The sequence below is a fragment of the Carassius gibelio genome, chromosome B9, assembly GCF_023724105.1.
Source record: "Carassius gibelio isolate Cgi1373 ecotype wild population from Czech Republic chromosome B9, carGib1.2-hapl.c, whole genome shotgun sequence".
NCBI classification, from domain to species: Eukaryota; Metazoa; Chordata; class Actinopteri; order Cypriniformes; family Cyprinidae; genus Carassius; species Carassius gibelio.
The window spans coordinates 15,775,865-15,803,526 of record NC_068404.1 but is presented as its reverse complement, the minus strand read 5'-3'; the positions used below and the strand labels follow the sequence as shown (position 1 = coordinate 15,803,526).

Below are 27,662 nucleotides of genomic sequence, written 5' to 3'. Positions count from 1 at the left end.
TCACATGTGAAGTGAAAATGGCACCATATATATATATATATATATATATATGTGTGTGTGTGTGTGTGTCTATTTTACTATATTCAACTACAAAAATATGAGTTGTCAAGTCCTCAGAAAATAAAATATTAAGTTACCAACAATGGTATTACATAAAAGAAGATGCCTTTTGATTGATCTCTAGTTGATTGCTAAAGCACATCCCTAATGTTGTGGCACAAACACTATGTGACAAACAGTGCACCATATTAAAAGTCATAAGCAATGTTTTGAAACAGAGCACCCATAGCGTCATTCCATACATTTTTAAATCATTGGGACAAAAAAAGTCACATTACTGCAATACAAAAAGGAGGAACAAGGCAATTTTCATCACTCTGGAGATTCTCTTGAGAAAGTAAGGTGATTTTGTGGCTCATGCGTAAAACTTACATGTCCCATTCACTATGCAGAAGCAGTATCATTAGCTCGTGGAGATCAGTGGAAATCCAAAGATCCTCTTTCAGGCTATCATCTTTCTGCTGTAAGCATAATGCTTCCTACATTCACTATTGATTCAAAGATGTAATGTGTCCTCTCTATATGTGGATTCACTTGACCTTTGTGTCTCTTGAGAGCTCAGCGTGTTCTTGTGTGGTGTCATCTCTTCTGGGAGTAATGGATGCAGGGTTTTCTTTCATTACATGTTTTATTATTATTATTATAATATATTTTTTTTTATTGTAACATTGTATCTTCAAAATGCAAAATAATATACATGATATAATTTGACCTTTTGGAGTCCAGGGAGAGCTTTCTCATTATTCTCTTTGTTTATGCAACTGTTTAACTGTGATGTTCAAAACCCCTTCCATTTCACAGTTGGTGTGTGTGTGTGTGAGTTAATCTGAGCTGCTTTTCACTAGATGACCCTGGAGTTACAGTATCATCCATCCATCCATCCATCCATCCATCCATTCAGTCATTGTGTGCATTGCGATAAATACCACTCAAAATAATCAAGTGAAATTCATTTCCATCTCATGCTTATATATGATTTATTTTGTGCAAATGGGTTCAAAGCAAATGTACTCTGTAGAACAATCATATTTATGAGAATAGCTAAGTTAGATAATATCTGTTAGATAATAGGGCTCTTGCGGATTTCATAGAATATTAATACTCAATTATGCACTAAAATAAACAAAATAAGAATTTATAATGGGGTTAGAAAGCATTTTTTTATCTGTTTATGATTTTGATATTTTTATGTTTTTTGTTGATGTTTTTGATTTGTTTTTAATTTTAAATTTTTACTTTTTTTGTAATCTTATGCTTTTCTTGTGCTTTTTCACACACTACATGAGGAAAACTATATATAGTCCTTAAACATTTGTAATAAATGTCTAATCTAAACAGCTTGTCAGGATGTATATTTTGACATATGGCCTGCAAACTTGTCCCATAAATGGTTCCAGGCTCTCAATGCTCTAATCATGTGGTCATCAACTAAACCTTCACACTGGGTCCATTAAAGCCTACTTCACACAAATAGGGCAGTTTTGAGTGTCCCAGTACCATTGGGAAAAGCATGTCGTAAAACCCCTTTGGCACTTTGCCTCTTCAATCCACACCTGACATCATAGAAGACCTTGCCAATGACCCATTTGCGCATGTAATTACAGCAATCCGCTGACGACGGTGGCGCAGAGCGAAGGTGTCTAATTTTGTGGAGTGCTCCCGAGGCCCTTTTCTTCCACAGGTTGACAGCTTTTGGAGAGTGCTTTGGAAGCCAGATGAGGGTTTGAATTGGCAAGAGACGTAGGAGTCAATGTGTGAAATCCAGGAAAAGGAGGCCTGAAACGGGATGCCCTTCTTCGAGGGATTAGGGAAGAAGAATTAGGAAAGGAATTAGGGCTTAAAACTTCATTTTTTCCAGCTTTGACCAGATTAAATGCTGCTCACTGAAAGTCTTCCATTGAGCGCTAAAAGACCCGGCAGAAGATCTACGAATCAGTTTCACTCTGCGTCATTACACTGCAACCGTAGGTCAACCGTGTAAAATAAACACACATAAGTTTAACATTCCACTCAGAAAGAATCACATATACTGTCCATTAGACCCAATACATAAGCACCATTTCTCTAGCATTTGATACAGCTGTACCATTTCTAAAGCTCTCCATTATTCTCCCACGAGAAGTGCTGCGAGGTTCAGAGCCTCTTACATTCACACACAAACTAGAACACGTGAGCTGATCTCTGGCTCTGACTATGATGTGCTCCTGATGGCACCCATAATAACACTCGTGATGGAGCCACTCTCAGATATGTAATGGAAATAGAGTGCAGGGGAAGGAAAAGAGATGAAGAGTTGAGGATGAGGAGAAATGAGAGGAAAACATCAAATGGCGTTTGTGGTAAGTAGCACAGAGAAAGAATGAAAGAAACAAAACAACAAAGTAAAAATGACAATGATGGAGAGCGTTCAAAAACAGATGAATGATGAGAGACATAAACAGAGACCGAGAGAGACAAAAACACAAAGGGACTGAGAGAAAGAGACATCTGGTCGATGGGCAGTCAATAAAGTGTCACTTTCTGCAAGCTAAGAATACGGCCTTGATGAGGGGATCTGACCAGGATCGAGGCTGAAATGAACATTTACATTAGCGGCCACAGCCCACCGAGTGACCTTCCCTGAACCCCAGTCTCATATTAGACTCTACGATGCCCCAGATTAAAAATAAAAGTGTTTTGTAAGGATTTCATACATGCCTAGAAGTGGAAAAAGACTAGATTTAACTTCTTCATAATACTGTTGTGTTAAAAAAATAACAAACTTGAACTAAAATCAACTGTCTTAAATGATAGTGAATTCAGGCAGAGATATGCTAATTCTTAGTATTAAAAATAAATGTTCTGTATTTCAATCGAAGGTTCCATGAAGAACATTTAGCATTAATGGAATATTTCCATTGAGCAAAGGTTCTTGACCGTGTAAAAAGGTTTTACATTTTACATTGACATTACATTTTTCTTTCTTCTAGCACAACCCCTGCTGCAGTGGCTGTCTGAGCACCAAGCTCCTGGCACCTTGTCTTTTCATCTAAACTCCCAGACATCGAGGGGTGGCACAGAGAGCAGCTGAAATAATCCAGCACTGTGGGTGCCAGTCTTTGCCATCGAGTCCCACTAATCCCACTGGCACCACAGTGCCAAACTTTCACTCCAGTTTGATCTTTAGAAAATATCCAAATCAGTGGAGCGAAGACAACTGCTGGTAAACAAGAGCTAGCTGCTAAAGGCTATTCCAGAGAGGACTGCATCAAATATGACAGAACTAGTTTAATATAAAAATGCAACATTTTATTCACTTTTTTTCTGATTGTCTATTTCTAAAAGAGTAGTGTTATTGTCCCTTAAGCGGATCTTATGAACTCATTTGACGATGAATGATTTAGTAAGGACGACGTGAGATTTTCCACCTCAGTAGAACAACAACTAGTTTTTCTGTTTTTCTTTTTCAAGTTAAAGGTCATTTCTCAACTCAAAGGAATATGGATTCATTGCTCAGAGACCTACACCAAATTTAGATATTGGCCTTTAACAACATGTGCCCACAAGAGACCTTGTAACACCCAACAGCCAATGCACAGACGAAAGGCAAATGAAAACAAATGAAAGCATTTTCACAAGAGATTTTCCTACTTAGCAATCTCACGTCAGTGAGGAGAACCTTTACACATTAGTATTGAGTAAATCGACTTGAAGGTACCTTAACTAAAATGTACATTAAATACAATTTAAAAAGATACATTTGAAAAATATTACAATGCGAAAAAGTAAAAAAATGGCCTTAAAAGTCACTAATTAAAATACGGTATGCATAAAAAGTAAAATAAATATATAAAAGTTGTGAAAAAGAAATTATATAAAAAAGATACTGATAAAGATACTTACAAACAAATGATTTAAAACTATACATTCACCAAAAAGCCTTAAAATAAAGAAACTAAAAAGAGCCATAACTGTTTAAAATATATATTTGCATAAAAAAGAAGCTATAATTTTAAGCTAAGCTAGAAGAAGATAAAAAAGAAACCAACTAAAATGTACCTAAATCAATTATTTTATCATGTGGATGTATATGTACATATATGTATATGCGTTTCTCTAAAATTCTTTAAAGGATCTTTATTTTCTATAAAGCAGGACATTTTCAAGAAATGGCTAAAACAGATCTCTTCCATCTACACTTGACCCTCTAAGACTCTATTCTATTTCCATGTTTTCTGCTTGTTTGCTTTCATTTAAAATAGACCCTCTAACACTAGCGTCCTCTATTCTTTTTAGATTCTATCTACTTGTTTTCTTACATATTGTTGCTCTTTTGTTAGATTTGATTGCTTCTGTTGTCCTTATTCGTAAGCTACTTTGGATGAAAGCATCTTCTAAATGATTATGTTAGTGTAAATGACATAAGCAAGGTCTAACACTTGTTTTAGTTTACTGATTGACAGATGCGAGTCGGAAGTTTTTCACTATCCAGGTGCATTAGCATTACACTATAAATATGAATGTACTCAGATATTTCTCACGCAGATGCAGTTTGAGTTCTCTGATCACTTTAGACCCCAGTGGCACCTGTATTTAGAGCTAACCACTTGTGACCAGAACACACAAAACTCAAAAATACCAACATTTTAAACAAGATCAAAGTCAGAAAATCCCTAGTAGTCTCCTAAACCAACTGCAAATGTCATAAGAAACTGGACAACAAATGCATGTTATGTGCTCAACACTTCTGCTTCTAGCCAAAAATAAACCCTACCATGTTACGGGCGTCAACAAAGAAACATGAACATCTTTTCCATTCCAAAACACCTCCAGCTCCAGCACAAACTCTAGATTCAAGCCCAGCGGAGCTCCTCTTTGCTCCTTTACACTTTCTATTCAAAGACAGTCAAACAAACCAACAACCTCAGCGGATTTTGCAGATGCATCCCAGGATAAATGAGCCTTTAAGAATTGAAAGCTCTATAAACAACCAAGCCCTTAGATGTTTACATTTCAAACACTGAAGTTTGTCTCCAAGGAGTTCAGGCTTAGCTAGTTCCAGTATTGGGGCGCTGGAGACTGCTGTTATGATGGGTATTTCGGCACCATTGAGGGTTGATGCTTTACTGATTTTAACCAGAACAGATTGCAGTCAGTTCGTTTTTAGTGGCACTCAAGAAATGAAGCTCACTATTGTCAGAAAATAGCATCCTCATAAGATCCACAACCGGAAAGGGATTAAACTCCTCATAGATGCAGCCACTTAAAAAACGAGTCTATTTTCCCAAGTTACTGTATACATGCCTCTAGTGTTCCCTTTTGTCTCTGTCTTATCTTTCTCTCCATACATTTTCTTTCTCATCTCCTGGAATATAACTCTCCATATGCTATGTTGGTATGATTTATTCTGTCTATTGGCAGAAGAAATTCAAACATTTCTTTGTGTGTGACTTCTGTCTGGCTCTACTGCGTGGATATAAGCCAAAATGAACTCTGCTCTTTTCTTTCACTTTTTCTTGTGACCTTGAGGCCATTTTGCCACTTCCTGCCACGGCTCATCAATCACAATGTCTCCTGACCCGTCTAGTGCGCTAATCTCCATATAATCCCACCATTACCGTGAACGGCTCATCTTTTTGTGTCTAGTGTGATTCCTGTTCATCCCCTTTCCCATTCTCCCCAGCCTGCCCGTATCATTATATTGTATTTCCCAAAATAAATTTTAATAGAAATCCCCTTCTGCCCCAAGGATGACCCATATTAAAACAGAACATTTATTTCTCAGCGACAGAAGGTTCACGTAGCCCCCAGTACACCTTTGTCTCATTTGATTCAGCGCCTTCCACGTTTGCCTGAGATTTACATTTCATCTGCAAAGACCCTGACTATATTAATAACTCCGAAGGTATTTGTCAGAGCTCGGAACGAATCGCGAGTGAGTGGATGTTGCCACAAAATGATTGCATTTTCCCTCTTGTTGGGGCTGGAAATGGTTTGCTACAAAGACAACAAGAGTGAATCTATGTCTTGTTTGTGAGAAGAACAAAAGTCATTTACATTTTCAATGTTATTTTCAATTTTCATACATTAAGGAAGCCCTAAATCCTTTTTTTATTCTGCTTTTCTCTCAGCTGTAGAGAATAAGGATACAGAAAAAAAGTGGTTTGAATTTACTTGATTTAATCATGCATCAACATCAACTGTTTTTTTTTCCTTCTTTGTTTAATTCAACACTTCTTTGTAAGAAAACATAATTTGTTCATTAAACATAATGGAATAAAATGATTTTCAGTGGCCATTAGCAGTACCAACATGACTTTATGTCTCCCCATGGAATGATCCATTTTCGTGTTGCATTACTAGGTACCACCAGCTAACCATTTAACCAACTAGAAAGAGCATTTTATCATGTTAAACAGTAGAATAAAGAAACATGCAAGACCCCATCTTTCTTAGAAATGGTTATAAATAAAATTGTAACTGGACATTAAAGTCTTTACATTTGCCCCTTCAAAACCAAGTTCCAAGTAAAGCATGCTGGGCATTATAAATGTCCTGCCCAGATTCAATTAAAAGCAAATATGATTCATGTAGCCAAAGAAGGCATTCTGATCCCCTTTTTCTCTTTACACTTTGTTTGTCAATTTATGGTCTGGCTTTCATGCTTAAAATAAGCCTTTCAACAATAAAAGTAATTAATATGTTAATATTAATTTAACAGATAAACAATGTGCCATCCTTTAATTATAGACTAAAAATAGGTTTCAGCCTAGAAGTAGAGGAGGAAAGTAACTAATTACAAATATTTTCGTTACAGCACTTGAGTACATTTAAAAAAAGAATTAGTAGAAAAAACTTGAGTAAACTTCTACTTGAGTAGAATAAAACTAAAGTATTAAACTTTGTTATTAATACTATACTACATTTAGTTTTAACCAAAAGTACAAAGAACAAAAAAAAGTACAAAAAACAACAACAACTATTTGCATAACATAGCATCATACTTTACAATTTCTGAGACTAATATCATGTTTAGCTCCAAATTCACTATTTAACATCTGTCGTGTTTGAAACAGTTAGCTTCTTTGGTTCCATGTTGCTTCTTATCACAGTGAAACAAAAACTATTCTTTATAATAATCTTTACTGTGATACAAATTATGTCAGTTAGTGTTGTGTTGCAAATGGGTGTTTATTGTTAACCCTACTCCATAATGCTCCATAATCGTCTCATTTTGGGTAAAAACAGAAAAATAATACTAAAGTAATTTATAATGCAGTAACTTGACTAGTTTTTCAGCAAACTGCTTTTTTACTCTTACTTGTCATATTATTTTTCAGTAATTTTACTTGTACTCATGTAAATTATTCCTTGAGTGGCAATACTTTTTACTTAAGTACAATCTCTTAGTATTCTGTCCACCACTACCTAGAACTAATATATATAAACTTAATAATCCAAGATAAAACACCACCCTTGCATTGAAGCTAGGTATCCGAGAGCTTTTCAAAAGGGCTATTTTATCAGATCAACTTATGAATTATATCCGTTGTGATGGTTTAAAAGCCTTTTCCAGCCGCAGTGACACATGCTGATAAACAGTGCATCTGACTCAGTAAGGACTGCAGTACAGAAACAGTGCACATGTTCACACTCAGCTTGAATGTTAAGCACACAAACTCTGAGCACAGCCAGACACTTTTCCTTAGTCTTCACCTCCCATTCCAGACGCCACTGCGACCGTCTTTATCGCAGCAGCTGAAACGGGGAGATTAGATTATTCTCTTTCTCATTCCTCTAAGCTTGTTACCATGGTGATACCACGGTGACTGGGGAAGGTCCTCACCCGCAGACGGCTGTGCAGCTGACTGTCGTCACCTCAGGAACGTGAGGTCATTAATTTCCCTCCGGTAAAAGCTGCGGTGTATTTTAGAACAGTTTAAGGCATGACTTAACAACCATCTTTATGTGAAAGATCAAACGCGGTCGACCGCAGCTGCAAAGACCAAATAAACACACAACGAAAGCCCAAAGCACGCCATCCAACTCCCTTCCTGTGTCTGTGTTGTCTGTATTGATTATAGAAAATCTACCAAAATTAAATACATAATGGATCCTTGATGCAGAGCCCTGGATACACAGTAAATGGATTACATTTGGAAGTAATTAGAAATAATGAAGTGCTGCTGGAGCCGTACTGCTGCAGTTTGGACAGCTGAAGTGATACAGCGATTAATCATTGAATAAAGTTGGGCGTTTCTTGCTTCACAGTGATGGAACGAAGATATTTGCTTCTTGAATTAAAAGCAAAGAGTAATAAATAAATAAGTAAATACAATAAAACCAAACAAAAGTAGAAATAAAAAGGTAGTTTCATCATCATCTACCCTCATGCCATATATTTTTCTCATGAAACCCAAAAGGAGAAAACTAGCGCTAAGTAAATTAACTTAATTAGATCCAATGAGACAGTTCTCAGGTAGTTTCTCTAGAACTTTTCCAAGACTGTCTTTAAACATTAGGACCGCGATTAAACTAAATTAAACAACAACAAAAACAGCATATAATGTTAACAAGGGGTAAATGTTTGGCTGGTTAGCATGACCACATTAGTCCCTGCTACTATACCTACCGTAACAAAACCAGCTTCAAACAGCATCTTTTTCTATGCGTCATAATGGTGCCATATTTGACAGGAATGAAAACAAGGCTGTGCAGTGCATTCGATGGATTTTAACGTTGTTTAACAACATACCGACTGTTCAATAAAAAAACTCCATAAAACAGTTTTGAATGCTGTGAATTGTGGAAATTACTGCGCCATGAGCTCCAGTGAAATAAAATTTTACTGATAAAGTCATGTGTGGTTTATTGAACTGCCATAATAACAGGATATTTTGTAAAAAAAAAAAGAAAAAAAAAAAGAATGCTGGGTAAGGAAAATATATACCAACAATCCATTGTAGGAAACAAAACTTTTGAATGTCTTCTATAGTTTGTCAACGACGAAGCAGCTCTTTATTGCAAGGGCAGGTTGGGAAAGACTCTGTGCTGCTGGTAAACATGATTTATATTCATTTATAGTCAAATCAATGTTTCAGTTACATTGCTGTCTATGGAGGGTCAGAAAGCTCTCGGATTTTATCAAGAATATCTTAATTTGTGTTTCAAAGACGAACAAATGTCTTACAGGTTTGGAACGACATGAGGGCTAGTAATTAATGAAAGAATTTTAATTTTTGGTTGAACTATCCCTTTAAAGTCTATTAATGACTATTCTGTGTATCAATTATATTTGCCTTTTTTACATCAAGATATTTTTGACTATACTGTAATGCATAGTTTATTAGTGTTTGACGTGTGTTTGAAGATACATCCATACAGTACTAAACAGAGTCATTAAAATCCAATGTTATGCACTGTTGATGGGAATCATTATACAAGATAACTTGGTAACTAAACTTGATTAGAATTAGAAGTAATGTCAGCTGCTGTGAAATATCTGATAATCAGAAAAAGCCAAATCTCTTAGCATCAGCCATCATAATCACTGGTTTCTCTATATTGTTTTAGTCTAAAGTGTGTTATTCTGCATGTAGCCTCTCATACAGATGATGTCACACGGCCCTCAGGGCGGCTTCTCTTGGTGCTTTGCTGTAAGTGTCCAGCAGCCTGCATGCCCAGGAGGCAACCCATATAATTTATCTGCAGCCATTGAAATACATTTGATTTTTATCACAGCGATAGTGCTGTGCTTACCTAAATGCCCTTCTTTCTCACTCTCTTTCTGTTCCGTTCCATCTATAAACTGCAATCATTTCTCCCTTCCCTCACCCAGCCTTTATCGCCCTCATCTTTCTCTTCCTCCTCTTTACTTATCGTTCTCTTTATCTGCCTTCCATTTCTCTTTCCCTCTCCTTTCCTTTCTCCACTCATTTTATCGATGTGCACGTTCTCCAGTCTCTTATCACTCTTCTTTTGTCTCTCTATACATATTTTCTCTTCTCCCCTCATCATCTTGTCTTCTCCACTCTCTCTATCTCTATTGTTCTAGTCTGCAGAGAGCCATTTGCTTTCATCAACCAACACAAAACCATTTTCCTAACAAAACATCTCGATATTCTTAATTGACATACTTGTTAAATGAGAAGTTCATGATCAGTTAAGTCCTTCACAAGCACTATTTGGCAGGAGTAGTTTTTTAAACTTTTGAAAAGCCCTGGTTTAGAAATCTACTGCTGTAAAATGTTAAGTGCAACATTATAAAGACAACATGTTGCTTGCAAAGTAATTATCTTTTATATTGTTACTATACTGAAGCCAAAGTAAGTATTATTGTATATAGTTGGAAAATTGCATAACAAAATTCTACCCACTATTAAAGCACTGTATACAACCTGAAGAGAGACATTTATTATTCAAATTTGTATGTATAGTATTTTTACGGTTAACTTACAGCCTCAAACATACATACGTACTACTATTTTTCATTAAAAAAAATCTTTGTTCTAAACAATGTTTGTGATTTTAAGGTACAATTATTAACACATGACGTGTTTATATGACTTGCATTTAAAAAACAAAGTTCGGTGTCAGTAGTGTATTTTTAAAGAGACTGATTGATACTTTATTAAACTGTAATAATATTTTACAATATTACAATATTCATATTATCTTTATGTAAAACCAAAAGGCAGCATGACAAGAAATGTAACTTTAGTTGCTGTATTTACTGGAAGTTAAATAATAATAATAATAATAATATATCTGTGAAATAAATTATATACCCCAATTGCAGACATTCTTATATGGTTGGGATTCAATTTCTCTGTGAAAAGTATGTGAAGTATAAATTTCCCAAACCTCCTCAGGGAAAGATAGCCATGTGCCAATGACACATATACCAACCAAGCTGCTGCTATTTGCAAAAAGCAGAGCCCATATCTAGCAAACAGGAAATGGCTAGCAAAACAAGACCACAATAAGCGTGCAGGGGGATGTTACAGTACTCAATTAGCGGATGTGGCCTGTTTGGTTGAGAGAGAAGAATAAAAGGGTTGACTGGAAGAGCGAGAGATTAAAATCAAAGAAGAGTGACACATTTTAAGAGGTGCAAATATACGGCTCAAGCCGCAGACTGTTCTACTGTCAGTCAGACATTGCACTTTGGGGGGAAGAGTGTAATAATTCTGTTTCTCTGAACAATACGTGAGTGGGTGTAATTGAATCTCAGTTTCAGTGGGCGGCTTGTGGAGGAGAGCAGATGACTGCTGACAGGCTGAGAGGAAGTGAGTGTGTGTTTATGAGCATCATCGGTGGGGAAGTGTAAACAAGTGCACAGTGATTTAATGAGCAGTATGCACACAAATTCAGGTGTCAAAATTGAATATTCTGAGTTGGTCTGCCTTACCTTCATCTCCCGATCCTGAACCAGCATCTGTAAAAAACAAAAAACAAAACTTTACATCCATGTCTTTCTTCGAAGTTTCATTTCTGTCATTTTAGTCAATCCAATATGGGTCAAACAATTCACACAGGTTTACCGCATCTAAAGTTCATGTCCATGTTGTTTATTTGTCAACTTCCCAGACAATAATAAAAAAGTAAATAAACTGAATAAAATTTTTTAGAATGTACAAATAAGGAACTGGCCATACATCCAATATGTTTTTCTGTCTATGTCTAGAGATGCTGGAATGGGCTCCAGCAACCTACAGTATAGGACAAGCGATTTAGAAAATGGATGGATGTATAAACCATGTACATTATTGCTCATCTGTGTCTCTGGAGTCTCTGCACACTTTTCCCAGTATGCATTACAAACGTGGTCCTATGTACTTGAACTGTGGGAGGATCAAAGGTGAATATGTGACCCATTTGACTCATGTAGGCATAAGTGGGCTGCACGAATGATGCAAGAGGCAGATATTATAAATGCACACATACTCTGATTCATAACAGTCTGATTTAGAATCGGTGTTTCAACTTAAACCAAAGAAACTATAACCCTTCTGCACACCCTTTGCACATAACAACAGAAAAGTCCAGGGCTTTATGGTTTTACTGCCACAATATTTGTTTAAACATGACTTTAAAGTCAAGTATAGTCAAGTATCATAATGTAAATGATGCACTGGATATGATGGTATAAAAAGACACTCAAGTGAAAATGAGGAAAGCATAGCAAGATATAACTATGCATAATATGAATCTTTAAACAAATACACACTCTAATTTACATGTGTGGCTCTATGTGTTAGATACAAAGCAATTTCATAGAAAGCTATTTTTATTTTTTTAGATTTTAAGATTCCTAAATTAATCTGTATAGTTTACATACATTTTCATCTCAAGAAGCTAAAACGCCAGGTGTCCACACTCACACACAGAAGTTCAGACTGGTTTATTTGCTGTCAGTTTTTCTAATTGCCTGACAGTTACATTCTTTATTCAGAGGCATGCCGCACACAATCTGTCTTTGACCATCTGAGCGATGCTCTCTGGCCATCTGGACAAGAAAAGCTCAGCTATGGCTTTAATGCAAAGAATATGTCTAAACCTGTCAAAATAATTTCTACCTGTTTATTTGATATGCTTTCACCTGCATATGTGTATAAAATGAGTATAAAATTAACTCTATAAAGCCCGACATAAATAACAGCCAGACAAAAAATGTGTAGATTTATTATCACGAGCAAAAATCTGGTAGAAAGAACATTATTGGAACTGAATTGGTTTTCCCTAGAAAAATTCAATGACAGAACATAATAATGTAGAGTCATCAGTAAGCTACATGTTAAATATGATATATACAACTTTATAGGGTTAAACAGATTAATAGTCTACATTCAACAAACATCCGTCTAACGATCCATCCTTGTATTCAATTCAACATTCCTTATAAAAACTGAAGACCTTAAAAGGCAAAAACTAAACAGAACCAATGAACCTGTCCTTAAGCACTGGGTCAAAAAAGTGGAAAACCCTCCACTGCCTCAAAAATTCATGAAGTTCCAAAGTACATCAAAAAGTCTATTTCACAGTACGGCTGAAAAAGTAAAGCGAGACGAACAATCTGTTTCTCGGCACACTTCTTCCTGTGAGACTGGACTCTGCTGAGTTTGCTGGCACGAAACAATGACAGGAGTCTTATTAAGTGTAAGAGACCTTTGTTCCTCATTCAGAGGTATCAGCAGGTTATGCATCTCCTCTGCCTTTGTCATTTATCAGGAAGAATATGTTATCAGGTGACTTTGCACTTTTTTTTATCTGGGCTCCCACGATGCAATGGGATGAGTGAACTTGAGCTTGAGGCTCAGAGGCAGATGGTCTTTGTCAGCAGAGACAAACGCAGCTGTGATTTAACATGCCACGGCCGCTGTACAAACACACAATTAACTATTTCCAGAACAGCATGCTTGACCGACATGTGCGTCAGGTAACATATCAGTACTTAATGATAAAACAGGCCTGTTGAGCTGTTTATGTGAGAGTTTTGTGAATGTAATAGTCATTTCGTGGAATGTGATGCATGCTCCCTGCATGGAGAAAGCTACTTTAGCACTACATGGAGTGAGATTATGGAGAAAGGCTATCTTAACCTCGATTTCCAATGTTGAAAATGAACTGCCTTCTCCACTCTACAGTTACGCATCACTAAGCTAATGGCTAGCTGCCCTGTGCCACACTGAAAACTCAATATAAGCGCATGACCCGTCTCCTTAATCAGTGCATTATTCACGCTGATCTTACAGCAGCACTGCGGTGAACTTGTCACAGTTTGTGAGGTAAATAGCCCACTTATCAATGCCAGAAAAAAAGAGAGAAGCATATACTCCCCCTTCCATACTTCTTAATATTTGGCACATAAGACCTTTCTGAAAGTTTCAATGAAGCGCAGCAAGAAACTAAGCTACAGTCAAATTTCAGTAGCCAAGTGTGATAGAGTTTGTGATAGGTTTGAAGCAGGATGGTGAAATTACTTTGTGGGACAAGGGAAAAACACAATTTTACCAAACAGTATTGGAGGTGACTGTTGGTGAATGATATTACAGCTGAATTGAGTGACTATGCCAGTAAATCATGGACTTTAAACAGTACCATAACTTTTAATACTGAGTGTAGACTAGAAGTGAAAGATCATTATTGACAAGAGCAATGGCACTTTTGAATCCATTTAGCATCATTTAACATGCAGAATGGGATTCAGCACCATGGAGAGCAACAAGCACAGGCCCGAATCTGAAACCTTAAATTAATAAATTAAACTGTCCAACATAATTTAGTACAGAGAGTAAATAAATTTACAATCTTACACAAAAATATGTTTAAACATATTGCTGAAAATCAGCTTTGCCATCAGAGCAATAAATTATGTTTTAAAATATATTAAAATTGAATTCAGTTATAGTAAACTGAAATAATATTTCACGATATTTATGTTTACTGTTTGGACATAAAAACACAGCCTTAGAGACTTATTTAAAAAACATTACAAAATCTTTCTGACCTCAAACTTTTCAATGTTTGCTGCATACACCTCCACATTATACTGTAATCGATAAGAAATTTCAGGCTTACTTGTAAACATCAGTTTTCATAGTGTAAACTTTGTCACATATGTTTCAATGGCAAAGGTGTTTCTTAAAGGCACATGAGTTTTTAATTCCAAAATCAAGATGAAGGCTCAGAAATATCTATGAAGGAGAGCCAGACAAAGAGTGGGACATCTATGAAAACCTAAAATATGACAAACTATACAAATGTAATATGATGTGATATGACGCCTTTAATACTTCTCCAGTTATTACAATCAATGTTCTATTTCCTGATGCATGAAGGTGCTCACTTTCAGTTATGATACTGATGTATGAACAAAGACTGAGGAGCTGCAACCAGCCTTGGAGAAATAAAGAAAATAGCAGAGTGTGATACACTTCACTTATCTCTGTAGGTCATCTGTCAGCTGCTGGATCATTTGCTTGGGAATTAGTGGAGAGGAAATCAGTGTCAAAGAGTTAGATGAGCTGGTACAAGCATCAGAACTGTGAGGCAGTCCATTTCTCTGTCTCTTTCCTCAAAGTCCTCAGGGCTGAAAGTGTGAAAATCTCATTGGGCTGTGGATATATTCTTTTGGTCTTACTTAAAGCTATTTTAGACAGAGCTTTAAGCATTCAGCAGGGTTTTCAGGTAAATTACAATTGTTGTTCAACCACATTATTTAATCCTTGGCATAATGATGTGGGTAAAATGAACTATTAAATCTGAATTTAACATAGTCATAATCTAATTGGTAAGGAATTTAATATATCTGTTCATAATGTCTGTTGGGCTTCAGGTTTGAATTATGGGTTATACTACAATTTCTCTACTGTAATATGATGAAAAACTATATTGACATTTCTTTATATTTTTTTAGTTGATCCACCATGCTTTAAAGTCAAGATTAGTGAGGCTGTTGTATATATTTAGTAACAGAAAAGATTAATATTCTTTTTTTTACTTTCTGTTCATCAAAGAATCCTTATAAAATATCACTGTTTCCACAAAATTATTAAGCAGCACAAATGCATTCAACATGAATAATAAGAAATGTTTCTGATTTATGGAGCATCATGTGACAGCAAAGACCAGAGTTTTTGATGCTGAATATTCAGCTTTGCCATCACAGGATTAAATCAAATTTTAAAGCATGTTCCAATAGAAAAGTTGTGTTAAATTGTTATTAAATTCTACTATATTAATTTCTGAATTCAAACAAATGTAGCCTTACTGAAAATAAGATAACAGTAGTAGTATATAAATTATTTAATTACTTATTTATTTTGCAAATCCACAGTCACAATATTGTAATGTCTTTTAATTATTTTCATTTGGGGGCTTTTCACTGCAATTTTAGATATGTGTAGCTAATTTGATTACTTAATTGGGAAGGAAACAAACCATGATAGATATTCAAAAACTGTGATTTTTTTAAGCACTTAGCATGTAAACAAGACATCCTTGATCACAACTATAATTTCAGCTTTTGTTTTCAGAGTATTACCCGTGAACCAGACTGGTCTGACGTGCATTCAATGCATGAACGTAAAAAAGAGAAATAAAAGCAAAAGATGACATGAAAGCATTCAGACAGACAGAGCCAAACAGAGAGATGATGAGAGATGGTTCAGTGGTGCCATTCAACCTTCATGGAGACAAAGACAAACACTCTTCTTGTTTTCTGCAGCTTGTTTCAGTAAATTAGCTTTTACCTCCCAGAACACCTACAGACAAGTACATGCTCGTACACATTCAGGCATAGATGAGAACCAACATCCTGCTGGGACTGAATTATGACTTTACCTGCATACACACACGGCGTGAGGAGAACATGTCATTCTCTGGATGCTCCATAAGCACAAATACCTTCCTCCCACACTCTCTCTCTCCCTAGAGATCATTTTTAGAGGTTTCAGTGAGTTTAGGCCCTGTTTAATGGAGTCTGACTCAGCAACTCCCAGAGCACCAAACATCTGCTTTAGCCTCTGCAATACACTTCTTACTGACCACAAAACACACTTTCGCTCGTATCATTTGGTCTTTGATTTACCATAAACATGCAATGCTTACTCCTTTTATATTAGAGGAAAAAGGGGATGTTTTTCTAAAATCATAAACAACAGCAATCCAGTCTTGTGAAAAAGCCTTTGTGCCTTTAAAAGCTCTGAATGCAGGTTTTAAAACACATCAAGAGCTTTACACAAAGCAGTAATATACGGTCCAAGCCTGTAAAGGGTATTATGGGTATAGTAGAGTATAACATGTTTAACACAACACAGATATGAGTCTCTGTCTGATACAGTTCTGCTCAATTTGATAACCTCACACTCACTTTTTATGGGCAAATGATTAGGCTGTGGTTTAACCTTCAAGAGACAGCAAACACATGAGTGAACGTACCGGCTGGGCAGGATCCTTCAGAGACCACCAGGATCTCGCTCTGCTGTTTGCAGGCGTCTCTCCGCAGAAAACACTCGTTTTCATAGTTTTCGTTGTTGGAGCCGCACACAGGAACATAATCATTGTTGCACTGAAAGAAAAAAGAGGGATTTTAGGCATTAGAAAGTTTGAGAAAAATGAGACGTGGAAAACATGGGACCAATATTAACATTATAGTACTGCAGCTTTTTGCAGAATTGAAATATAAGGGCAATAAATATGTATAAATACTTTGAAATAAACTGTATATTAATATTCCTGCAGTAGTTTTCAGGAAAAAAAAAATTTTCTCCTAAGCATTGCATGAGATGGGAACAAAGGGGTCTTTCTTTAAGAAAATGTTGTAACGTATTACGCAAGAATAAGAAATGTGCATTAAACTGACCTATATATCTCTCACAGCCTAATTGCGATGTTTTAGCAGCGTTTTATTTCGGGGGTTTTAGATGAGCTCACAGCAGAGAATAAGAATTGCTTGATCTGAATGTGAATAAAGCTACTGTGAGCTCCGAGGGCCGAAATACAGCCTGCCAACTGCACTGCCCACGTTCCCAAACCAGCCGCAAAATGATGATTACAGTGTAAGAAAATGCCAGGAAGGACTACATCACAAAATACTGTGAAACATTTGCAAGTTGCGAGTCGGTTTCAGGTTCTTTAGTCATAACTTTAACATACTTTTTTTAAATGTAATTGAAAAAGGTTTGAAGATTTGATCACAATGTTTAGTAAAAATGTCTTGTAAAAAAAAGGAAATATAAAAAGAAAATTTGACTTGTACTTGACATGTAAAAAAAAATAAAAATCTGCCTCACACATAATTTTAATATGAGTGCATCCCCAGATTTATGAAAAATAAAACTTTTCAAAAGAGAAAGACAAAGATCTACTTCAGTGCATCTCAAACATTCCAGTCAATCTCTTGAAAACCAACTAAAGTTCGAGTTCACGAGGAGCAGGTATTTTAAACTCACTAGGTGGTCTGGTGGAAAATGAAGCCGTTCCAAAGCTCACGCAGGTATTTTGGAAGAGTCTGACCACAGCGCACACACATATGCACCTGAACACACAGAGACACACAGTGTCTGGTCCAGCAGCCCCCCGGGAGGCTGCAGTGGTCTGTCAGCTCACATGTTGGCTGAGGGACTGTGTGGCTGGTGGCCAGCTGGTTGGCAGGGGTCACAGGAATAACTGTGCCCATCGATTCTGGAGCGGGATTTGTACTTGCTGTTTTATCGGCTGAGAAGCAATATTATGCAGGATGAGAGAGCTCTGAGCCAACACTGGCAAGAGATCCAGAGAGAGGGGGGTGAAATATGAGAAAAAAGAAAAACTAGGTCCACGGGAGATGAATATACTGCAAGGATAGAATACAACAAAAAGGAAAAAGATAGACATGAATGGATTTTCTTTTAATAAATATAATTTTACATAACTTTAGGGTGATATACTGTATACAAAAACAAAACTATACAAATTAAATATTAATAAGATCGTCTGGTAAGAAAAGAGTAAATCCAGTTTGCAGTAAGTACAACTTCAAGATGATATTACATACATTCAAAAGCAAGACTGAGAGTGTAATATACCCAATGTATTCCAACAGACAAGTTAATACAGGGTAACTTAATATTGAGTAACAATGTATCTGCATTCGGCATGGCCATTGCTGAATTGCGTTGTAATAGCTTGAGGGGCTACAGAATGTGTTTTTGCATTTAAAACGAGAGAGGCATGATATTGGAATGAAAACAACGTAAAGTGCGTAGATGCATTTTTTTTAATATTAAACAGGAAGCGTCTTTGAACTTGAATGTTGCATTTTCAGAATGCTATGAAATGCATGAGATGCCGCAAAAGTCACAAAATGAATGCAACGATAAATGAATGCATTGTGTATAGTGCATGTTTACATAGCAAAATAATGGAAAAGCAGCAAAGTGGATTGCAAAAGGCTTTCTACACGTTCCGTCAAACACCTTCAAACTCAAAAGCCAACAGAAGCCATTATAATCAGTAATACTGTCTTGTATAATCAGTAACACTGGCGTGTTGCGACAGTTCACTGACAATAAATGGATGACCCATTATACTTCTCCTACTCTGCATGCTCTATTTGTATGGAGACAAAATGTCTAATGAATGATTAAATAACTTGTTTAAAGACCTGTCACAATCTACTGGCTTGCTGTTGTAACCTGCAGAAAGAGAAATATACCCGCCACTAATACACAGACTGACAGCTTGTCTGTCTAGAAGAAAACACAGATAAGAGGAGAGATGCAAACAGTGCTGTTGGATTCAAGGACATTTAAGAACTGTAATTAATTACTATATAATGTTAACTGAAGTGGTATAGGTTTGAACACTGGGACAGTCTGTGAGCTAATGCTTTTGAGCATTGGGTTTGTATTTTTTCCCTCCCCAAAAATCTCTCATTCAACCAAGGTCGAATGCGATTTCAGTTTTCTTTGATAAAAATATCCCACTATCAGCGCACCTGAGATGGAGAGTGAAAGAAAAGACTGAGTGACAGTAAAACGCAACCGAGTCACCAGAATAGAAAAACAGAGTGAAATCTCAGAAGAGCTAAGCATGGAGATGATCTCAAAATGAACACAGAAAGAAAGAGAACAGGAGGAGAGAGTGAAATGGATATTAACAGTTTTTAAACCTTTTCATTCTTTTGACATTTCTACAGCTTCAAGTGTTCAGTCAATCTTTTTGGCCTGGCATGATGCAATAGTAAGAAAGGCTGCCCAGCCCCAGGCAGCCCCCAGCATGCCCCGAGAAATGCCTGTTTTCCCGAGCCCCTGCAGTTTGGTCCTTTTAACTTTACCCCTTGAGAGGAAGGAGTGCATTAGCACTTCATCTTTGCAGAAAAATAACTGGTGATTACGAAGAAAATGTAATTGAAATAAATTCATGACAAGTAATAACAGTTAAAAAAGCAGACAAGACACTTTAGCTATAAAAAAACTCTTTTCACTTGCAGGTCAGAAGTGTAGGATTGAAGTGGTATTATGATAAATTAAAAAAACCTTGAAAAGCTGAAAAGCATGCTAATATATGTTACACATATCTATTCCACTGCAGAAAAAGTTTGATCTTTTCACAGTTAGCCGTGATAAAAAAGCATTAAACAAGCCCCTTTTTCCTGTTCACAGGCAACTGAATTACCCAAACTACATCTTGGATAGCCTGAGAGTGAGTACATTTTCAGCAAATGTTCATTTTTGGGTGAAACATTTTGGGTGAAACTATTTCCTGACACCATACACTCAAGTAAAACATGGCCATGACTGCTCATACAAGGTGAAGAGTACACCAAATTCTCAACTAAAGTAATATCATAACAAATCAAGACACAATAAGACAATGTGATGGGGCAAAGGAAGACAGGAGAGACAATGACACAGAGACAGGCACAGGGAGGAGAGATAAAGAAACTTGTAAGAGACGGCCATAAGGCTGGACAGCATGTGTTCGAAAGCAATCTAATACAATGAGCCTTCCAACAGAGGCCAGACACACAAACACTCAGGGCGGAGGTCGAAAAAATTTTTTCAACCCAGTACACAAAATGGCACACTACACATTATGGCTCTTAAGTACCTTTAAGTCGAGTCAGTTCACTCAGCGGGCATTTCACAAACACATTTTTAGGTATTCTCTATGTAGAAAACAGGCCAGTACAGGCCAGTAGCCAGACAGCAACATAGTGTTGGCCCAGATCTGGCCCACATCTGGCCTGGGCCGAAACTGCTTGCTGTCTGGGTATCGAATTCTATAAGAGAGTGGTCTGAAATCTTATTGTCAAAATGTAGGAAATTATTAAAAAGTCATCTTTTTAAACTTGTTCTTAAGGATTAATCCATTTTGTTTCTGTTGATCTGGATTTATACTTCTTTTATCTATTGTTGTACTCTTATTATTTATCTTATACTGTACACTCTCAGAAAAAAAAGTACAAAAATTGTCACTGGTGTGGTACCTTTTGAAAAGACACAACTTTGTACCTAAGGAGTCCATATTGGTAGCTTAAAGGTACATATTAGTACCTAAAAGGTACAAAAGTGCACTTTTTGAAAAGGTATCACCTAAGTGACAGCTTTTGTATCTTTTTTTCTTAGAGTGTGCTGTAGCGTTGCAAGTGTGAGAAAAATGTTTGTCATGTTTGTTACGATATCGTATTTTAAATCAGCAATAGAAAATGACAATAATAATACAGTATATAAAGTGTGCCTCTTAAACTCAAATCACACAAAAATACTTATAATCAGTTCCAGCTAATGTGCATACATGGCTCTAGTCTAAACAAACAGGTGATTGGCTCTCTTAACTGAAAGGCGGTGCTTCCACTCCTACAGGTGATATACTGGGGGTCATGATTTGACTCATTAATTTACTGACAAATGATCCGTCTACTAACCTTATTTTACTCCCTGTGCCTGTTGGCTCTAGAACCAAAAGTTAACAGTGCTTCAAAGCCATATGTATACGAGTAATCAGGTTATTTTGTAGAAAATCTTTATAGATTCTAGACATAGCTTTATTAGCCTTTATATAGTCTTAGCCTCTGCAGCTGAGAGGAACTAAACCCCATCATTCTAATTCATCGCGTTTTGGGACTTTCAACGCTATCTGAGCTGCTGCAATTCTTGTTTCGTCCTGCAGGGGCTGCTGTGGGGCTGTGTTCCGACTAACAGTGAAGTCTTGCTTTAGTTCCAATTTCCCTCATTATCTTTTACTTAGCTATTTTAAAGCCTCTTTATCCTCACAACATCGAAAAAGTTCTTGCAAACATCACTCAGAGACACCTGTGTTACCACATTTTAACATTTGGTTCACACCATGTCTAGTCACACTTAATCACAGGCAGGAAGCCAACGGGAAAGTGTTGCAGTATTATTAGAGTGAGTATTAGAACAAGCACGTGGCAGTCCATTAATTCCTTGTTTTTTACCCATCCGTCAGTTTTTTTTCATGATCCAGCCATTCATTCCCGAATCAGTCAGTCCATCTATTAGCTGATCTATTCATCTATTCAAAGGCACAAACCAGCCGTTCTCGTTCTGACAAGTCAATCTATCTCTGCTAGGCACTGCTTGTACTGCCATAGCCTACACAAAGAAACTTCTCAAGCAGTAGGGCTAGACTGAACCAAGACAGGCAATTAAAGTCAGACACAGTGAGCAGCAGAAGCGATCGGTGCGGTGATAAGACTGACTGCGTACTGTGTTCTGTAAGAGGAAGAGCTAACAGCACTGAAAACGACCAAAACACTTGCTGACCTGTTTTTTTTATGCAATAAAAGAACAAGAAAATACAATAACAAATTAAGAACAAAAGGGTTACAACAAGGGTTAGATACAATAATCCAAAGCAAACTATATTAGCTTATAAGACTTAAACCATGAAAGAGTCTTATATGCAATATAATTATTAGACTTTCTTAAAGAGTTTACAGTTCAGTTTTTGACAATAAGACAACACACTCCAATAAGAAAACACCACTCTAGAGACTTGTATCCTGCACCACCTAAATATCACCTTGTGCTGTATTCAGGTCCTGTATTTAGCTACTTCTGGAGGACTTAGTTAGTTTAAAATATTAGTAAAAATGAAAATTGCTGTTGAATTGCTGTTTGGAATTTGAAATTATAAATGCGACAGTCTTTTTCTTTTTTCAATGTGATACTAGCTTCAATGGCTATTTTTGATGTAAAAAACATATTTGAATTATTAAAATTACATTTTTTGAAATTTTTAAATAAAGCAAAGATTAAGTAGTTATGTTCTAGAGTAAATACTACTTAAGTCTCGCTTCTTCAAAATTCACTTTAAATTCAATTATTTGCACAATTTACTAGCAATTTTGGATTGAAATCGTTTTAATGTAAATCATACACTAAATTGCTGCATAAATAAGGTATTTGTGAACTAAATTTGGATTAATTTGACTAAAATCTTTTTTAAGAGTGTCTGAATGAAGTAATTTTTCTCAAAAGCGGAAGTATTACAAACCAATAAAATATGTTTGACAGATAATGGGCTTTGACATATGGTTGGATTTTCTCTTAATAGTAATCATGTGTACAGTAAGTCTCCTACCTTGTACTGTGTGAGAACTGTATAGCAACATCTCCCTTAAGAGCAAACAGGAGAAAGCACAGCTGGTGTGTATGGCCAGACCAAACCTTGTACTAAAGTGAAATTATCATTTGTGTTTATCGTACACCGTGAGGGAGTGAAACTCCAAATGTAAGGATATCTACTAGGAAGTGTGAAATCTAAGTGTCTTATTTAAAACAGCGGAGTATCTTGAGTGCAGATGCAAAACTCCCATATGGTCCAGCATACTGAGAAGTGCTAAAGGAGTCTTGAGCCGATGGAATAAGAAAAGCAAATGTGTGTACTTGTCTACTTCCCAGTGGGTACACAACAGCTTGAGATGAAACAGGCATAGCGAGTTAATTATGCATCGTGGAACATGATATAACCCATTTGATTCATTAGGCATTATGTAGCATTTCTTTTCACCCTTGGGCACATTATGAGGGCTGAAACAGCACGACTCGAGAAACATGAGAGGCCAGAACGATGCTCAGAGTGCACGGTGAGTGAGTGGCTGTGACTGCAAACAGACTTCGCGTGCACACGCACGCACAGCTCAATCTGACATGTACAGAGACAGTCACAGACAAGAAGTCTGCCGGCCTGTTTTTTCTCTTCCATTAAGATAACGTAAAGCCTATCGGCTGCGTATCAGTAACATCAGCTGATCCTTATCAGGAGAACAAACCTGTCAAAGATGGAGACGAAGCCCCGAGGAGTGGAGAAACAAGTCAGGACATCCTCTGTTCGAATTCCAGTGACATCCTTGGTACTCCAACCACCGTTTCCTTGGAAAACACAAAGCTGCCCATAACTTGAAATCGAAAAATCTCATATGTCACGAGTGGCACTTCCACTAAAAAGACTTAATGTTCCAGGCACTTGGAACACCTGTGGTTCGTGACAAAAGACAGAGATAGCGTCTTTGAGTGGCCCTGTCAGCTGGCCCTGCGGAGTGATGGATGTCTGGCACAGCGTATGTGACAGAGTAAAAGCTCCAGGGAATGACGACGGAAAACTGGGCCTTTCTGTCAGATCGTTAGTTCTGTACCAAAGGGATGAGTTGACCTTAAACCAGTGGAGAAATGTGAATGGGACAGTCTCGCACAAGGACACAAGGGTGCGAGTTCATTCACATGCGATTTGTGATCTCATCATTGCAAAATATTGCTTGCTTCAGTTGATAGACTGGAGAAATGCATCATGGGGTTAGGTTTGAGACAGCTGCCCGAAATGATGAATTTAAAATAATATTTTGAATTCAGTAAAAGATGAGGTCAGCAGCACTTGTGGATTAGAATTCACACACACACACACACACACACGCACACACACACACACACACACACACATTCTGGTTACAATGGAAGTGATCAATATGGATTATATGTTGGCCAATGTCAATGCATATTTCAAGAGCAAGGTGGTGGATGGCACATCGCATTATTCATTATAGAGACAAAAAGCAGCATCATCTTAAAACTTAAAAAAACATCCTGGCTGATCAATCTGAAGACGGTTGATGTTGCCAACCCAGGCCTAGAGTCCAAACAGCCGACAGCTTTTCACCTGTTGTTGCTTGTTCACATTGACACCTTGGGCAAGTCATGGCCTAATGGTTAGAGAGCCAGACTCATAAATGCATGGATTGTTGGTGGGGGGAGTGCATGTACAGTGCTCTCTCCACCTTCAATACCATGACTATGGTGCCCTTGAAAAAGGCACTGAACCCCCAACTACTCCACAGGTGCCACAGCAAAAGATAAAAATAAAAATGGCTGGCCACTGCTCTGGGTGTGTGTTCACTGCTGTGTGTGTGCACTTTGGATGGGATAAATTCCGAGTATGGGTCACCACTTGGCCATGCCATATCACTTTTTCACACGAGTGTGCAAAATGACCATTATAGAAACTCTAACTACAGTAAACTTGACTGTATTGTCAGTGATTTTGGCCCTTCTATTTTGATCAAAACCAAATACTTTTTTATTTTTTGGTTGCTGAAATTTGTTCCATCACTACTTCTTCATTTACTATTTAAATTCTTTGTTTACATATATATATATATATATATATATATATATATATATATATATATATATATATATATATATATATATTAATAAAGTGAAATAATTTATTAGGCGGAGCTGTTAAAGAAAGAATGTAAACTAATGAAGATGGCTCAGCTCTAAGCATTCTTATCGTTGTCAAAATAAAAGCACTTTTCCACAAGCTTAGGAGTAAAACATATTGGTTGATGTAAATTAAACAACATCAAATAACATATAAAGTTGAATTATTATATGTATTATTGATAAATGCTTTTAAGCTTGACATTTCTGCTTTTACATCCTCTAAAATCAGGCGCCATTCACTTTCATTGTAAGTGTTGACACATCACTGTTGAATGAGTTTAACTTGTAAAGAACTACAGTTTTTAACTACAGTCTCATCTGGAAAAGTAAGAGAGTAACTGCGTCTTAGTGCATTTGGATTCAACGCTTTCTTTCTTAAAGAAGCACATTATCTGTGACAGCTCTCAGGGAGGGTGGCCAATAGGGTCATGGGAGGGAAAAAAATAGAAATAGATCAGACACGATATCCCGGAGAGGCACAAACAAGAAAAAAAAGAAAAAAAAGAATCTGGTGCGTGTCTCACCAGATGATGTATTTTTTGCGCCCCCTCACACAGAGATGTGCCTGCCATTGTGTGACTGAGTGACATTCCCCATTCCCAGGATGCCTGTGTATGTGCCGTTCGCCTCTGATGAGGGTGGGGGGAGGCTAGTGAGGATGGGTGGAAAGGCTCCTGCCTCCCTCCTTAACCGCTTGGCAGTCTGCTCTTGATTAGAGCGACGCTCTTCCCAGCGAGGAGCTCCCGGGCCCTGTCAAGGGAGACGGCTCTTCGGTAATAGCGTCTGACAGGCTGAGGGGAGCCGCGCGGGGACTGATACAGATGCTGCTATCCTGAGTGGCATCAGACTCAAGCCAACATCACCTACTTCGGTAAAATCCCCACACCACCGACTCTCCAGCTGCCAACCCGTCAGTCGGTCTCATGTCTAGCACATGCCAGCCGAGGGTCTGTGTGTGTACATGGATGTATGACACTTTCTGCATCTAATATAGCCAGGAGGAAAAAAACAGGTGCTGCCGGTACGACTGCATTTTCAATCCCACCAGACTGACTTTTAACAGGAAACTGGACCTAATTCCACCCTGAAATAACTTCCTTCCTGATTTTAATTGCTTCATTTTTGATATATTGGTGGAAGTTATCTCCTGTGGCAGCTCATGGAGAGAAGCTATTAGGGGTGATAGACGTGAAATAAAGAGAGGAAAAGAAAAATGAACCCTATTTTTTTATTTTATAGGCTGAATGTATGGGCGGCCATGAAAAGCTGGTCAAAGACTTCTGCGTCATCCAAAATGATTCAAATGCTCTTTTCCTTTAAAAGTCATTTAAAGCAAAAGGGTGTAATTTCTACATCACTAGTGGCAGACGCAATTGCCGAAAAAATGATTTTTAAACAGGTTCCAAACACACAAAGAAATTATGTACTTTTTAAACACATTTCTAAAAGGACTCTGAATTGTGACTGGGAGAACCACAAAAATATAAAACAGCCAATAAATCCATACAACTGTGACCGCACATAAGCTGAATTCTAAATTAATTCTATAAAATTGATATTGCTTTATTGTATGAATTATGAAAGAAATGTTTTATTAATGTTTTTTTTTTCTTGCAAAAATATACCTCATTACTAAAAATAGACAATTGAGAAAATATAATTTGGTTATTTTTAAGTTTGTTCCTTGATGGAGCATCTAATTTATTTAATTTAATTTTATCATAAAATCCAAAATGTTTACTGAACAATTTTATTATACCATTATATTATACCATATTATCAACAGGTAGCAGCCTTTAATACTAATCTGAGAGAATCGAATAGAATTGCTACTTAAGTGACAAAAAACGGATTAAAAAGCAAGAAAAACAGTTCAGAAGAGCATGTGTGATCCATGCATGTGATCCAGATGGTGTGCCATGGATGCCAGATTTTAAAAGAAATATGAATAATGAAATATGTGTGATCAAGAAAAAGCTTTTTATTACTTTATTCCAAGTCTTCCCTTGAATATTAATCTTTTTATTACCATCTATTGTGTACTGTGTGCTTGCAAATTGAAATAAATTGTGTTTTTATCAGGTCTTAGGTACTCTGAATTTGCAAAGCAGACTGTTGCTTATTCCTCAACACAAACATGAGGATACACTCAAAACTGCATTTGCAGGCACTCCAAGAACATTTTAGTATTGCACCTGTACAACATGATTCATTGTCGTAGTCTTGTAGGACTCTCTAATGGCACCAGGGAATAAAGCCCCACTTTTAATCTGTCTCCAGCGATGGTGAAATCATGTGACTGGAGGATAAAAGGATCACAAATGCATGGAAATATATGCAAAGAGATCTGGCTGAAAATGGCTCTTATGATGGGCAGCCGAAGGCCCG

General features: G+C 37.0%; 1 protein-coding gene across 2 annotated transcripts in view; it reads right to left on the bottom strand.

The window, feature by feature from the left end:
• LOC127964566 (tomoregulin-2-like) overlaps window positions 1–27,662 on the bottom strand; it is a 54,777-nt gene that overhangs the window by 12,199 nt on the left and 14,916 nt on the right. For both annotated transcript variants that reach the window (XM_052564792.1, XM_052564791.1), the window contains exons 3-4: window positions 16,981–17,110; window positions 11,450–11,476 (exon numbers count right to left, since the gene is read on the bottom strand). In XM_052564792.1, the coding sequence (XP_052420752.1) occupies window positions 11,450–11,476; window positions 16,981–17,110 (157 nt within the window). The remainder of the gene's footprint in view (window positions 1–11,449; window positions 11,477–16,980; window positions 17,111–27,662) is intronic.